This window comes from Balaenoptera physalus (assembly GCF_965194825.1).
Source record: "Balaenoptera physalus genome assembly, chromosome: 10".
In the NCBI taxonomy this organism is placed as follows: Eukaryota; Metazoa; Chordata; class Mammalia; order Artiodactyla; family Balaenopteridae; genus Balaenoptera; species Balaenoptera physalus.
This window is the reverse complement of record NC_138889.1, coordinates 62,296,528-62,313,180: the sequence shown is the minus strand read 5'-3', so window position 1 is coordinate 62,313,180 and position 16,653 is coordinate 62,296,528. Positions and strand designations below refer to the sequence as shown.

The following is a 16,653-nucleotide window of genomic DNA, read 5'->3' as shown; positions in this document are numbered from 1 at the left end:
TGATTTATATCAGAGAATGTTTTGCCTAAGTTCTCTTCTAGGAGTTTTATGGTGTCCTGTCTTATATTTAAGTCTTTCAGGCATCTTGAGTTTATTTTTGTGTATGGTGTGAGGGAGTGTTCTAACTTCACTGATTTACATGCAGCTGTGCAGCTTTCCCAACACAACTTGCCAAAGAGACTATCTTTTCTCCATTGTATATTCTTGCCTCCTTTGTAGAAGATTAATTGACCATAGGTGTGTGGATTTCTGGGCTCTCTATTCTGTTCCATTGATCCATATATCTGTTTTTGTGCCAATACCACACTGTTCTGATTACTTGTGTTTTATACATTCGTTTTATTTTTTTTTAGATTCCACATATAAGTGATAACATACAGTATTTGTCTTTCTCTGATTTATTTCACTAAACACAATACCCTCTAGGTCTATCCGTGCTAAAAATGGCAGAATTTCATTCTTTTTTATGGCTGAGTAATATTCCATTGTTTACATACATCTTCTTTATCCATTTGTCTGTTGATGAACACTTAGGTTGATTCCGTATCTTGGATATTGTAAATAATGCTGCTATGAACATTGGGGTGCATGCAGCTTTTCAAATTAGTGTTTTTGTTTTCTTCAGATATATACTCAGCAGTGGAATTGCTGGATCATATGGTAGTTCTGTTTTTAGTTTGTTGAGGAAGCTCCATACTGTTTTCCATAGTGACTACACCAATTTACACTCCCACTAACAGTGTACTAGAGAACCCTTTTCTCCACATCCTTGTTATTTGTAGGCTTTCTGATGATAGCCATTTTGACAGATGTGAGGTGATATCTCATTGTGGATTTGATTTGCATTTCTCTGATAATCAGAGACTTGTGCATTTTTTCATGTGCCTGTTGGCCATCTGTATATCTTCTTTGGGAAAATGTCTATTCAGATTTTCTGCCCACCTTTTAATCAGATTGTTTCTTTTTTTTTTAACATTAAGTTGTATGAGCTGCTTATATATTTTGGATATTTACCCTTATTGGTCATACCATTTGCAAATATTTTATCCCATTTAGTAGGTTGTCTTTTTATTTTGTCCATGGTTTCCTTTCCTGTGCAAAGTTTTTAAGTTTAATTAGATCCTATTTGTTTATTTTTGCTTTTGTTTCTTTTACCTTAGGAGACAGATCCCCAAAAAATATCGTTAAGATTTATGTTAAAGTGTGTTCTGCCCATGTTCTCTTCTAGGAGTTTTATAGTTTCAGGTCTTACACTTAGGTTTTTAATCCATTTTGAGTTTATTTTTGTATATGGTGTGAGAAAATGTTCTAATTTCATTCTTTTACATGTAGCTGCCTAGTTTTCCCAACACCACTTATTGAAGAAATTATCTTTTCTCTGTTGTATATTCTTACCTCCTTTGTTGTAGATTAATTGACTGTAAGTGTGTGGGTTTAATTCTGGGCTCTGGGCTCTGTGTTCTGTTCTACTTATCTATGTGTCTGTTTTTGTACCAGGATCATACTGCTTTGATTACTATAGCTTTGTAGAATAGTCTGAAGTGAGGAAGCATGATAACTCCAGCTTTGTTCTGTTTTCTCAAGATTGTTTTTGTCCCTCAATTATTGTTGACTCTCTAGTCTAAGACATCCAATTAAGCTCTCAAGTCAGAATACTCAATTTCCTGCTGGTCTTGTCCACTGGAGGATTTGGGCAGTACATTATCATGATCTGATTTACATTTTTAAGAGATTACTTTGAAAGAATCTAGCATGAAGATTAGCTAGGTAAAGCTAAGAATTCTATTAAAGGAACCCTGTCTTAGAACAGTTGTTTCCAAATTATATTTCAAGGAACCCTAGTATTCAGCATAATGCCTCAGGAACTAAGGGAAAGAATTAGAGGATGGCATATGCAAGTATGGGTAATGGGGCCCACACAAAGCAGAAAGAGGCTCACAGGCTTTAACCAAACAGCTTCCCTTTTATCTGCTTTATGTATAAGGATTCCATGTAGGAGTCTGTAGCCGTTGTTCAACTGCTAAAAATATTTTAAAATCACTGCTTTAGAAGTTTGGTAAAAATGGGCAAGAAGTACCCTAATTTTTTGTGTCACAGGGAGCCAACCATAATATAAACAATATAGCAGGGGAAAGGATGTATCACCTCATATTCCATATACCCTTTAGGGGCTGCTCTAGAGAATTATAACCTTCTTGTTTCTGGCTCATTGCTCATATGGCTTATGTCCAATTTATCTCCGTATCACCATGCGTATCACCAAATATACACTCAAATATTTGCTGAGTTTAACATAACACACTAACAATGTTAAAAGGTATAATAAAAAGTGCTGTAACACAATCTGGCCCTCTTTGGTAAAGCTGCTAATACACACCACTCCTATGGATATTTCCTTAAGAAATTCTTGCATAAATACACCAAGAGACACATACAAGAATGTTGATAACAGCATTGTTTATAAGAGTAAAACCAAAACAACTAAACTTGCAGCTAAGAAAATGGATAAGTAATTTATGATACATAGACAATGAAATACTAAATAGCAAAACAGTAATTAATAAGGTTAAAATCCATATTGATGAATTTCAACAAATATAATGTTCAGTGGGAAAAAAGCAAGTTGAAGAATATTACAGGGTACAATACCATCTAAGACAATACAATATATTGTCAGAGTGGTGGTTACAACGTGGTGGATGAGAGGGATGTTTTGGGAGTAGTCATACAGGAGGCTTCCATTTTATTAGTAGAGTTTCATTTCTGAAGCTGAGTGGTGAGTTAATGGGTATTCATTTAATTTTTCTTTGAAAGTATTTATATATTTAGAAAATTTCATATATAGTTTTTAAAGTTCTATACCAAGGGTCTGCAACTAATAAGGCCTGTGGGCCAAATCCAGCCTGATGCTTATTTTTATAAATAAAGTTTTATTGGAACACAGCCATTTATTTGTTTACATGTTGTCAATGACTATCCTACAACATCAGAGTTGAGTGGTTGTGACAGAGAAGCCTAAAATATTTACTATTAGGCCCTTTACAGAAAATGTTTGCCAACCTCTATTTGATTTCAAGGTATACAGTGCAAATGAAGAAGCAATTAATTCTGAAATAATATGAATACAATCATGGTTATGGTTATTGGGGAAAATGATCATCAGTGTTATTGATAGCCAGATAAAGGAGGAAGGGAGGAAAACAAGCAAAAAGTAAATAAGCTTTAGTCCACTGCTGTCCAATAGAACTTTCTGTGATGATGGTAATATTCTATATCTGCACTGTTCAATATGGTAGCCACTACTTACGTCACTTTTGAGCACTTGAAATGTGGCTATTGTGACTGAAGAACAGAATTAAAAATTTTACTTATACTTAATTATTTTAAATAGTCACATGTACCTAAGGACTATTGTATTTGACAGTGCAGCTGTTGTCAGCAGTTGTCACCTGAAACCTAGGAGGGGGTACTTATTCAAGGGAACAATGGGAAACAGAGTTGCCTCTAGTTTAGAAAGTTTCAGCCACTGAAGGAAAGGAAAACATATGGATAATTATAAGGGCAAGGTTACATTCAGATTTGAGAATCATACAATATTAATAAAAACAGAGCCAAATAATTACTCTCTGAAAGAAAGAGTATGTAAAGTAAGAGAAGCAGAGAGCCAATCTTGAGATTTGGGGCCTTCCATGTTAATTTGTTAAGTTAACAAACATTACTAGGTGGATCAGAAGCACAACAGCTAGAGAGATGGCAGGGAAACCAGAAGAGTTATGACTTAAAATCAAGAAGATGAGAGTTAAAAATCCTACATGAGAATGAAGAAGACTTTCGGAATAATTAGTGCTTTAGCCAGAAAAGCCTTAAAAATAAGAGACTTGGATACCAATAATGACTTTCTCTTCATTTAACCAAGACAAATGTCTGTAAAAGATATGCCATATTATCATATTTTCTATATTTGTCACATATAAAGATGTTCACCTTTTATTACTTTGCCCAATTATCAACTAGTCCAGATATGTTTAGCTTCCACTAAACATTTGTCTAGAGATAGGGTCCTAGTGTTAAGCTTTTCAAAAAGTCTTTCATTAGACTGACATTTGTTCCCTTTTCTAGTATGATGCATTATACTTCATCCTTCCTCATCCAAACCACTAAGAAAATATTCCACAAGCTTCTAAAAGTAAAAATATCAGTTTATATATTGCACAAGAATACACTACAAAAAAGGAACATTTGAGGAACAAACTACATTACCTCCCAACAGTCAGCTGAACTGCTTTCTATAGATTTGATGAAATCAGTTATCTGGTTTCCATGGCTTAGCAATAGTTTTTTTTTTTTTTTTGGTCATTGTTGTTTTAGTTTGGAGTTTGAAAAAACCCTGCCTGATAATATACAGACACGGAGTAATATATTTAGTATCCACACTAATCAGTACTGGCATAAGGAATACAAAATATTCCTTGGAGAAACTGTCTAAATACTTTATTTAGAAACTGACATGATCTTACTCTTTAGAATAATTAGAACAGGGGACAATCTGCAATTTTCAATTGTTAATTTTATTCTACAGTTCTCTCAGAATTTATGACATTTACAGTATGCTACCGCTTATTATACTAAATTTTACCATCAAGAAGATTGGAATGGTATGTAGAAAAGAACACAGCATGAAATCTAGGAAAGAATACAGGGTATGAAGTTACAGCGACCTTGATTTAAGTCCTGGCTATTATATACATTAACTGAACCTCACTGAGCCTCTGCTATCTGACCTGTAAAACAGGGATAATGATATTTACCTTGAAAGATGTTATGAAAACTAAATGAAATAATGTATTCTGGGTACCTAGACAGAGAACCCAACAATGTTAGACACCCAAACAGTTGCTCCACTCTCACTCTCAAGTATTCAAGGTCTCTTCTACGCTCTCCCCCTCCTCAAAAACAAGATTTATTTAAAACAGAATAATAGAACTTCTGTTACTTAAAAGGACAATATATAACGTGTATAAAAAGTTTCAAAATTAACAAAAACACTCTTCATTATCTCATTTGCTCCTCACAGAAGCCAAAGGAGATAAGATAGTGCAGGATTATCCCACATTTAACAAGGAAAAAGGAAATAAGTTCAATAAGCTGGTATTACTTAAAGAGCTAATGGCACCAGCTCTGAAGGCAGAGAGACCTGCCAGAGTTGAATCCAGGCTTTGTCATAGTTTCCTCATTTGTAAAATGGGAATGATTCATCCTGCAAGGATTAAAATGAGATTGATTGTTCATTCACTCATTCATTCATTCATTCTTCAATATGTATTAATTTATAAACATTTAGCACATATTAGGAATCAAACACTGTACTAGGTAGCAAGGATGGAGTCTCAAGTGATACAGACACAATCATTGCCCTCGTGGAATGTATAGTTAAGTGGGAGATAAGGCATTTATCACATAATCACACAGATACAGGTAAAACTACAACCATGTTAAGTACTTCAAAGATGAGATAAACCATTTTATAAGGCCATCATATTGGGTGGGAGTGTAACTGGGTTAAGGAGATCATGGAAGTCTTCCTCAGCAAACAACACAAGAAAAGAGATCTGAAGAAATGATGAAGGGAGCAAAGAAGGAGTTTTGACCAACTCAAGAGAGATACAAGGATACTGACACTACAGTTTCCCCTACAAATGGTCCATGAGAACACCCTACAGTGAAGCTCAAAGTTGACAAGTCCCACCAACAGGCTAAAAGAGAGACTATGCACGGAAAAGAAAACTTTAAAATAAATTCTGTTATTGAGACCACCAGAATTAAAAAGAGAAGATAAAGCACAAAAACCTGTTATAGAAAAAGAACATTCAGGGAACAAAAGGATATTAAAACCAAGTTTAAAAAATTAAAAACTTGGGCTTCCCTGGTGGCGCAGTGGTTGAGAATCTGCCTGCTAATGCAGGGGACACGGGTTCGAGCCCTCATCTGGGAAGATCCCACATGCCACGGAGCAACTAGGCCCGTGAGCCACAACTACTGAGCCTGCGCGTCTGGAGCCTGTGCTCCGCAACAAGAGAGGCCGTGATAGTGAGAGGCCCATGCATCGCGATGAAGAGTGGCCCCCGCTTGCCACAACTAGAGAAAGCCCTCGCACAGAGACGAAGACCCAACACAGCCAAAAATAAATAAATAAATAAATAAATTAAATCCATAAAAAAAAAAATTAAAAACTTAATAAAAGAGTTGAACTATAAAGCTGAAGAGGTCTCCCAGAGAGTAGAGCATAATGACAAAGAACAATAATAGAAAAAAGAAATTTGAAGGACTAGGCCAGGAGATCCAACATCTTAATAATTAGAATTCCAGAAAGAGAAAACAAAAGGGAAGAATTAATTTAAGAATCAAAGGACATATTGATAATATTTCATAAGCTTTTCAAAAGAAAAAACACTCAGATATGAAGAATGAAGAATCAGATGGTTTGGAGTTCTCAGTACTAACACAGGAAACAAGAAAACACGAAGAACTGTCTTCAACATTTGAGCAAAAATGGTTTTTAACCTTTAATTCTATACCCAAGTATGAGCACAGAAAAATGACATCTTTATAACACAGTATCTCAAAAAAATTACCTCCCATGCCCAGTCTCTCAAGAAAGTACTGGAGGATGTATTACACCAACGAACAAAGTAAACCAAGAAAAAAGATGCGATACAGACAGCTGGAGATCCAACATAGGAGAGAGGCAAAGGAAGGTCCCAGAATAACTGCATTACATAGGACGCAGAGGGCAATTAATCCAGATTAGAGGAGTAACACAAGACATATTGAGGGATGTCATCACTAAGATCCTATCAACTGTTAATCTAAGAATAGAACGTCCAAGAAATATAAGGAAAAAAATAATCAATTGTTTAATAAATCCCTGAGAAGGCAGGAGGGAATGAGATATGATCCAAAGCTGAAGTGAAACAGTGATCTTTAGATAGTTATAGAGACTCCTTGGAAGAGTCCTGAACACAGGTGAAGCCTGTAACGGGACAATAATGGAGTTCCCTTTTAATGGTTTCTATTGTCTCTGTAAATTAGGAAGAAAGACCACTTGCTAAGTGTGAAAGAAAAGGGGTAAGTCAGATTTAAGGAGAAGGGAAAAAGTTGAAAAAACTGTTGAAAATAGTAGAGAAAGTCAACCAGGGAAATACAGTAGAATATCTGAGCAGTGTTGAGGGTCCATTTGATACTGGTTCCACATTAATTTATAATCATGAATCTGTTCTGTTGAAAAGTTTTCTTAACAGTGCTTGGCTACTTAGATGCAGATATAGAGAGAGTGGTTCATCCAGAGCTGGGATTTCATTTCATTTCATTTCATTTATAGGCTAGTGTGTTATTTAAATAATGAACCATATACTCTAACCAGGATAAAGAAGAAAATGAGTAAAGGATAATATGCCCAAAGTGATCAGGATAATGCCAGGATAATTCCAAGCAATCAAAAAAAAAAAAAAAAAAAAAAGATAGCTGCTATTACTACTAACCACGGTCCTCTGGCAGTAAGTGATTTCATTATTCTAATTTGTAATCATTTCTATGTATCTCTCTCTTTGACTAGACTGAGCTCTTTGAGGATAAGAAGAGTGTCTTGTTCATTTTTGCTTCTTCCCAAAGCCTAGCATAGTAGCTACTACACTCTAAGTGACTATTAAATGTGTATGATGAAATCAATGACTCAAATCTCCTGCTTCCAAGCTATTCATATAAATATTTTTAAAAAAGATTCTACTTAAGGCATTATAACTTTAACAAAAATCCAGAAAATAGACCTTACCAAGACAGCTACTAAAGGGCCACTGTCAATTCAGTGATAGAAACTTACTAAGTAGCTAACAGCATGATTAATGGGAGTTTTCCAATACTGCAGACTATAGAATAAGCATGCGGAAGAAAATGAATTAACACATACAACATGAAAATTGAGAATCCATCTTCCTATTTTTAAGGGACAGGAGGGACTCCTGCCTCTATTTTTTTTTTTTTTTAATCATTTCAGTACCCTCTAACGTTTCATGAAACGAGTAGTCTGAAGCATAACCTACCCAATGATGATCAAATACCTAGGTGCATAAGGACTTCAAAGTAAGTTCAGAGATACATAATCTGATTGCTGGCTAGGCCCATTAACCTCCTCTTTGATTCTGGCAGGGGGTAGATCCCCCAAATAATACTGTACCTTTCCTGGTTTATAAAAGGCCATAGGGTTTTAGGAAAGAGATCATTTTTGGCTGTGGATTCAAGTTAAAAAACATAAAGATTTTATTTTTGCTGATGCTTAAACTAATACAGTGTTCATTTAAAAATATGCAAAGGGGAAAGTATATAGTTAACAGCTTTGTTGTAATAGCAGATGGTATATGGGGAATTACAAACTTAAATGTGAGCTGTATTAAAAATCTTTTTTAATAAAGGAGTTGTTTGAAACTGAGTATATATATTTCCCTAGAGAAACCAGGTTATACTGGGAGGCCAAGTCTCCAGTTGGTCCTTGTAAGTCTGAAGCACTGTGTAACACCTAATAAGATACTAAAATGTCTAAACCTCTAGGTCCAACATTTTACGGGAAAATGTATGCAGAGTTCTCATCTGGGATGTCAAAACAATCCCTTGTCTCTCTTACCACCTGTATCCTAACCAGCAGAAGTCAGAACAGGATAGAAGCCAGGAAAAGGGGATTTCAGACAATAAACAAAAAGGAAATAAAAAATTTTGCAATAGGATACTTCTTAGTTCAGTTTTACTCTCTCCATCCCTCCGTTTTTCCTTAAAGTTTCCAGTAAATGTCCTGTCTCTACTTTCAAGGAAAGAACTCGTAGTTTCTGGACAGAGTTTATCTCTTTTCCAGAGGCACTGTAGAAAAAAAAGAGCGCCCATTCCTGCTGCACCCCCTTCTCAACACCTCTGATTTGCAAAGCAAGCAATTCAATGAAAGCAATGTGGTTGGACAGTCATTAAGAACAATAAAATTGAGAGGGATGGGTTGAAAATAAAGACAGAATAATCAAAAGTTTGGGTCCTTGAGACAACAGGAGAGAATGAGATACAATTCAAAGCAGAACTTGTCTATCAGCAGTGAGGGCAAACCTGGCAGCATGTTAAAAAAGTTTTCTGCTCCTCCACCATTTGTCCTTTACTTGAGTTAAAGTTAAAGATACATATAGGTGTATAAACAGAGAAAGATCAATATCGAATTTTGTCATACAAGAAACTGTAACCCTACATTTCAGGGTAGAGACATTTTCATATAACTACGAGTTACATTTTCTCTTGTTTTACCCACAGGCACCTCATAAAATATTAATGCACAAGTTTACCTATCAATTAAGCATAAAATGATAAAATTTTAAAAAGCTAAGCTTTTAAAATATAATCATATATTAATAACCACTATACAGTAAATATCTGCTGCTGCTAGGGAATAATACAATCTTTTACTATGATTTGGCTTTAAACATTTTCTTATACTAAAATTAATTCAGATTACATGAAACAGAGGTCACCTAAACAATACCAAGTATATTCCAACAAAATGCGAGGTAGCCTGGCTGCTATTGTATAGACTCAATCCCATACACCCAACAGTCAACTCATGAGTTGTTTTGTCTTTAATGATACAATATTACCACAGATATTAAGGCTGTATTACCTTCATAATGTTAACTAAATCTGTTTGATAGTAGCGATCCTGGTGTGCATTTGCTGCCGCTAATGTAAGAAGATAATCATTCCTTGCATGGGTAGCTTTGGAATTACACTCAGATCGCCGGGCTTTTAACTAAAACATAGTGAGAGAAAAGAAAAAGTCAGTGCAAACTGATACTGTACTGAAAAACATATGAGGATACCACTCTTAGTTGGCTCCCCAACAAGAGTAAAGATGACCATGTGGAGAAACATTTATATGCATATAAAAATTCTTCAACACTATTGAAGAATTAAATAAACAGTGACTAGAACTGTTTGACACAGTAAGAGTGCTTTCAAATATTTGTTATTTACACTTTAAGAATTTCCAAAGCTTTTGAGAGAACTTCATAATGTTTTGCTCATTTTATTCTGATGGGAAAATAAAGGTTCTCAAATTAAGTAAGTCCCTTATCTTCAAAGACTTGGGTAAATCTGCTGGAGTTAGAAAATAATTTGAAAAAAAATCAACACCCCCTAACGTGCCAAAAGAAATGCATGCTAGTTGGGAGCCAGGCAGACAAAGGTAGGTCACTAAGCTTATTTATCAGGTATTCTGTAGCTTGAGGATCCCACAGGAAAAATTCACTTGCATCTGGCCCAGAATATCTGCTCAGAGGTATAAATCTGAGTGAAATGGATTTTATTGAGCTTTCTAAAGCCCATGGACTTGTTAAAGTCTCTTGGACTAAGTGTTGAAGACAACAGGCTACCTAAGCAGGTTAGGTATAGAAACTTATCTCTAAAGCAATCTTGAGAAACAGGGAGTATCCAAAGTGCTGACACTTAGTTGAAAAACCCTCATGAACTGGGAAAAAAAGTTCTTCCCTAATGACTTTAAAATGCTTCTCTAAATGAAAATCAGATGGAAATAATTGAACTGCACCCTCAAAAGGCCCAATTCTTTTTTTTTTAAGCTAAGGTTTCTCAATTGTGAAATATAGTTTTCAAAAACTCACCTTTACACTTGCCTTCTGTAAACTGATTCTTGATTGAAAAAGACTAAGTTTAGATCTATAATAAAAATAGAAAAGTATGTTAATAAAATTATCAAATTACATCATAATAAAATGATTAAATATTATAATTACTAAATTTTTTAAAAAGTGACCTTTCCCCGTGACACTATTCTAAAAGAGAACTAAATATATGGAAAACCAAAAGCAATGATTATTTTCCTTTATTTTACTACAAGAAGAATTTAATATTATGGTGAAACAGAAAATAGTGGGATTAATTAAATAAAAATATCCTGAATGACAAAAATACAATTTGACGAATCCAATATGTTGGTATCTCCTAATAAACAAGAGTCATCAAACTATAGGTTATTCCCAGTATCATACAATTGCACATGCTTTAGTTTCCACAAGGAAGCTTAAAGAAGCCCATGGATAACCAACCTATGGAGACAAAGATTAGCAGGCTTTCAGGGCCATGTGCCAGGAATGTGCCATGAATGTGCCAATGCCAGGAATGCAATCTACTGTATGATACTGACCAGGCTCTACAAAGACCTTAATTCCATCACATCTCCCATTAAAAGTTCTTCTTGTTTGGGTGCCTGCCTATGTGCTCCCTCCACTCTTAACATATCTATAGTATTCAGAACATAGAGATAAAGCCCTTGGACTTTCTGCCCTAATATGATTTTGTTCTATTTAACCTTCTCTTTTCTGGTGTCCTTATTTCCCTCAATCCCTCTCAGCTTGGGAGGGGAACCATAATCTAACAATCAGTAATTAAAATATCTTGGCTTTATGCAAACAACTAGAGATAACCATAAGGAGAAAAATGCTAAGGAACAACCAACATTCCCCACAACCAGTAATTTCTGAAGCTGCAATGTTTGTCTTGACTGCAGTGTCATGGTGATTGCCATGGGAAAAGTCAGAATGTGCTGGAAGCTATGCCATAATATGAAATAAAGTTGCAGACCATTTGGTATTGGAAGACAGAGCAAGCCAGTCTCTGCACAGCAAATGTGAGGACAGAAAAAGCAGCCTCTCAACTTTCTAACAAGAGAGAAACATTCAAGGACGTACAAACATGCATTCCAATTACTCCACTACTAAAAAACAAGCTGGGTCTAAGAGACTCCTGTTATTTTTCTACCTTGCCATATTCATATTTGATGGGGGTTTTCTTTGTTTTTATTAATCAGATTCCTATTCATTTTGATCTAGAAAAGCAAAGGCCACAGAATTTAAAATTTGAGAGCGCCTGTTCAGGGTTAAGAAAAACTGTGTTTGGGGTATACTCATTTCTACTTTTTTTGTAGCCATTATCTAAATAGTCTGAGTTGCATCTGGATTTTCCAATGTAAGGATTCAAGTCTCTGGCTTCCGCTTCATTTTCTAATCCTCATACAATCCTTTTGTGGTAATAAAGAAGGTACTAATAATAGGTAAAATAATACAGTTCCTGTCCTCAAAGATTATTATCTAGAGCAAATAAAATATAAACAATGAACCATACTACATACTCTTCTTCCTCACCTACCTTCCAAATGTTAATGTTCCTTAGGTTTCCAAACTCAACTTCTCATCTCATTTTATATATGATTTCTTTCATCCCTTTAATTATCATCTGATATGCAACTGACCCCCAAAGCAAGATCTTCAGGCTCAAATTCTCATCTGAGAGTCAGATATATAACCCTCTACCAAATATATTCACCCCACGGTCCCACATATTTATCAGAACATACATATTCAAAGTGAAACTCAGCCATCCCTTCAAACTGTATCCTTCCTTCTATGCTCTCTCCTAATGTACACATCTCTAACTGTCAAATCATCTCTCAAAACTATTGGGTTGGCCAAAATGTTCGGTTGGGTTTTTCCGTAACATCTTACAGAAAAACCCGAAGGAACTTTTTGGTCAACCCAATATATACAGCCCAGTTTTCATTCCCCTTCCTGATCTTCCTTCTCATCTCTACTTAGAAAAACCATTCTTCAGAACTGTGTCCAAACATCACTTTTTTCTATAAAGGTTTCCTTTTTCATTAGGCAAAATTAATCTATTTTCTATGCTTACATAAACAGTGTTTTCACACAACTACTAAAATAAATTGATTACTAGGTGAGTGACTTTAGGTACTTAATTTCTTTAAGTTTACTATGAATAAACAAATCATAAATTTACTTTAAAACACGTTTGTTTTTAATTCTAGGCTTTAAACTTCTTGAGGGCAAAACTTATCTACCTCATCTCTGTATCCATAGTACCCGATATAGAGTAATCATTCAATAAACACTTAGTGAGTGAATGAAGATAAAGAGACATTTCTCTCTCTGTTGTAGAATTAATTTTCCAGAAAAGTTACACATTGAATTAAATGTCTAATTTGCTGTATCCCCTTTGAATCTGGGCTATATTAGAAGGCAGTTTCTTGCTATCAGCACCTGTGAATTAGACCTTGTCAAATCCACACTTCTCAGGAACAGCCCCACAATTATCCTCATTGTCACCCTGTGGACCTTGGCTAAAGTAGGTATTTCTATATGCTCTACAAATCTGTCAATTCTCTGTTCTAGAATCCCTGAGCATTTTAAAAAACAATTTCTTAAGAACCATCATGAAAGGATATTCCTAACGGAGAGCACCTAATCTAAAAACTTCAGGTCTAACTGGGAAGATGGGTTCACTGACTCTATGAAAGTACAGGAAATATTTGTATGCTTATAAAAATAAAATAATAAAGATAATAAACTAAGTTAGGGAAATATTAAATATGTTTTCCAGTAACATTAAGCACTTTATGAGTATTCATTTACCATCCCTTGGGACAAAATAAACTTTCCAGGAGCCCCTAAATTTTCACAAGATGCCTATGAGATTGCTTAATTTCCTGCAGATAAAAAAGTATATTAGAAAGACAACCCTGACTCCTTCCTAGTCTGTACAAGTGTTCATAGCCTTTCTGATTTCATGACTAGGAGTTCAAACTCCTACATTTTCCATCAGTGAACTCACCGAATGGGAGTCTCACCTTTCCTCAGAGACATCTTCAGAATCCCATTCTATAACACAGGTTTATTTTTTCTTAAAAAATTTTAATCTTTCCTCAAGTTGTCATTGCAAAAATCTGTACTGCTAGCTTTGCATTTCTTTCTGTTATAAACTGCCAGTTCCTTCTTTTCCTAATTATTCTCAAAATAAAGGACTTTTAATTTACATATATTGAAAGTAAAATTCACACACAGTTCCTAAAGCATACATTAAAAATTATATACGTTAGAACTTCATATAAGAGAAATTCTGGGGCAGGGTTTCTATACTGAGGTCAGTGGTCTTATTCACTTGATGCATCCGTAGTCCTTCAAAGGCATACTGAGGATCAAGGATTTTCGACTACAACTGATTTACTCTGGCATGAGAAAATTGAGGCTCTAAAATCCTGATATTTAGACACCATAGCAACTTTAACCAGACTTCTGCTAAGCTTCCAATACCATGTTCATTTGTCTTCTTTCCCTTTCAAAATTCAATTTAATGTGAAAACTGACTGATCAAATATTCCCATTTTGCTTATATTAATTTAAATAAAAATCAACTAATATAAAAGAAAATTTGATCTAAAGTATGTAACATTTATAGGTCCAATGAAACCAATATAACCTAAGAATGACTCTATGCCCTGTATTAACAGAAAACAAAGTACTGGCAAAAATAACATTTATTTGCATAATCACTTTTTCAGAAATGCTAAAACACATACTTTGCCTCGATGTCAGCTTTCTCTCGTACTGCATGAGCCATCTGTTCAGTCTCAAAGTACTTCTTTTTGCCTTTAGCTAAATCTTTCACTGTCTCTTGCAATTCAGTTTGGATCTTTGTCAACTGGTCCACACACTGTAAAATACAAAGTGCAATTATTATGATTTTAGTCTTCAGGCTTACAGAAAATGAGTTTGTCCTAAGAACTATGCACTATGCCCTCAGGATGGAAACCCAGGAGAAGAATCAGCACTTTTAGTACCCTTCAAATTGCAAACTGAAATACAGTGAACAGCTGGTACTCCCATCTCAAGTAATATATCGAATAGTGTCACAGTTTGCTTAACAACTCTGCTTTGAGAAATAACCTCTGAGTGCTACTGATAACTGACATTAAGCTAAGGCATAAGAAGAGCAACAGTGAAAATGCTCTTAGTGTTGGAGCATAGCAATAAAGGCAAAGGATTAAAGCAATTCTGTAATCTTCATAATATTAATAAAGTTTCTCTATATGTTTGGGGAACTGATGGTACAAAGGGTACTGAAGGATTCACTTCTGGGAAAGGAGGATTGAAATCTGAGAAGTCTGGCCACGGAGCAACTAAGCCCATGTGCCACAGCTACTGAGCCTGTGCTCTAGAGCCCGCGAGCCACAACTACTGAGCCCATGTGCCACAACTACTGAAGCCCACGTGCCTAGAGCCTGTGGTCCGCAACAAGTGAAACTACCCCAGTGAGAAGCCAGTGCACTGCAACGAAGAGTAGTCCCACTCCACACAACTAGAGAAAGCCCGAGCGCAGAAACGAAGACCCAATGCAGCCTAAAATATAAATAAATAAGAAATCTGAGAAGTCTGACAGGATAAGCCCAAGATGAAGGAGAGAAGCAAGAAACCTGGGTACCACATAACAATTATTACTCAAAACTATCCCCAACTCAACTCTTTGCATACACATAGAGATTCTAGGAGAAGAGACAGACATAATAACTGAAAGAAATATTTAACAAATAAACTCTTATAACACAATGGGGCCAAAGTAACACTGCTTTGGGACTCTTCTGGATATCCAAAGGGGGAATTATTTTCCCCAGTTTGAAACAAACCACTGAGAAGTTTCACCAGGCTGAGGCCAGTTCAGGGCAGCCCCCATTGAAAAACTTCGGAGCCTGGAATAGCATCGCCAGTGCATGGTGGAGACTGAAAAAACACAGCAAAGCAGGAAGAGACATTGGTAAGTAAGGGACTATTTTGCCAGGGTGAGCAGTGTGGAATAGAACAAGGACATCAGAAAAGCAAGGATAAAGCACAAATAAACTTAGACATGTGACATATAGGCTAGAGTTTCACTACTTTACAGGAAGTGAGAGATCTGGAAGGTTCCCTATGGGTACATTTACTGAGCACCTAATAAGTGTCAGGCTGTGAATAAAGGGTAAAATAAGACAAAACAAAAAAACACCTCTTTCCCTGCTGCATGAAAACTGGACCCTTAACTTCCAAAGTCTGTGTTTCAACAGAAACCTGACTAATAAGACACAATGTCAACTGGGTTATTCAGCAACACGACGTATAAATATGAATCTACTTGATGGGTAAATTGCATCAACTTGGGAGAAACTACAAATGAACTACAAATATTTGATGGAGAAGTCTTGGCTTTGGGCTTCTGTGAGTATGGTCATTCCTGTATCTGGACATGTCCCTTGCAGGGTTTTCCTCTCCTTTAGAGTCTGTGGCTACCCCTGCACATGTGAGTCTCATTCCCTTGTCCCAGACCTGTCACCTGGGGACCAAACAGAATAACTCTGATCAGCTACGTAGACTGAAGCATAAACTGGTGGGAGAACTAATTCTACTAATGCAGGATGCCGCCCTGCTGCTTAACTGTGTTCCCTGTCCTAATGTCCTTCTAAGTAATCCTCATGCCAGGTGCGGCCTACGATACTCATGAGTCTGAATGTTTAGTTACATTTAAGAAGACTCCCTATGTGCACTGCACAAGCACAATACACTATGTCCAGCACTTTATAGGTATTACATCACACTCAGTCCTCAAAACAACTCTGTGATAAAAGTATTCATATTAGTCCAATTTTAAGATGAAGAAACAGACTTAAAGAGGTTAAACAACTTACCCAAAGTCATACGGTGAATTTACCATGTAATCCATTATAGTATGTACCCTAGT

The 16,653-nt window shown here is 35.7% G+C and overlaps 1 protein-coding gene across 6 annotated transcripts in view; it reads right to left on the bottom strand.

Moving 5' to 3' along the window:
- Nucleotides 1-16,653, bottom strand: part of FCHSD2 (FCH and double SH3 domains 2) — a 319,223-nt gene that overhangs the window by 142,423 nt on the left and 160,147 nt on the right. For 5 of the 6 annotated variants that reach the window (XM_082411265.1, XM_082411263.1, XM_082411261.1 and 2 more), the window contains exons 6-8: nt 14,465-14,598; nt 10,698-10,752; nt 9,701-9,829 (exon numbers count right to left, since the gene is read on the bottom strand). The exons of the other annotated variant lie outside the window; for it this stretch is intronic. In XM_082411265.1, the coding sequence (XP_082267391.1) occupies nt 9,701-9,829; nt 10,698-10,752; nt 14,465-14,598 (318 nt within the window). The remainder of the gene's footprint in view (nt 1-9,700; nt 9,830-10,697; nt 10,753-14,464; nt 14,599-16,653) is intronic. 6 annotated transcript variants of the gene reach the window in all.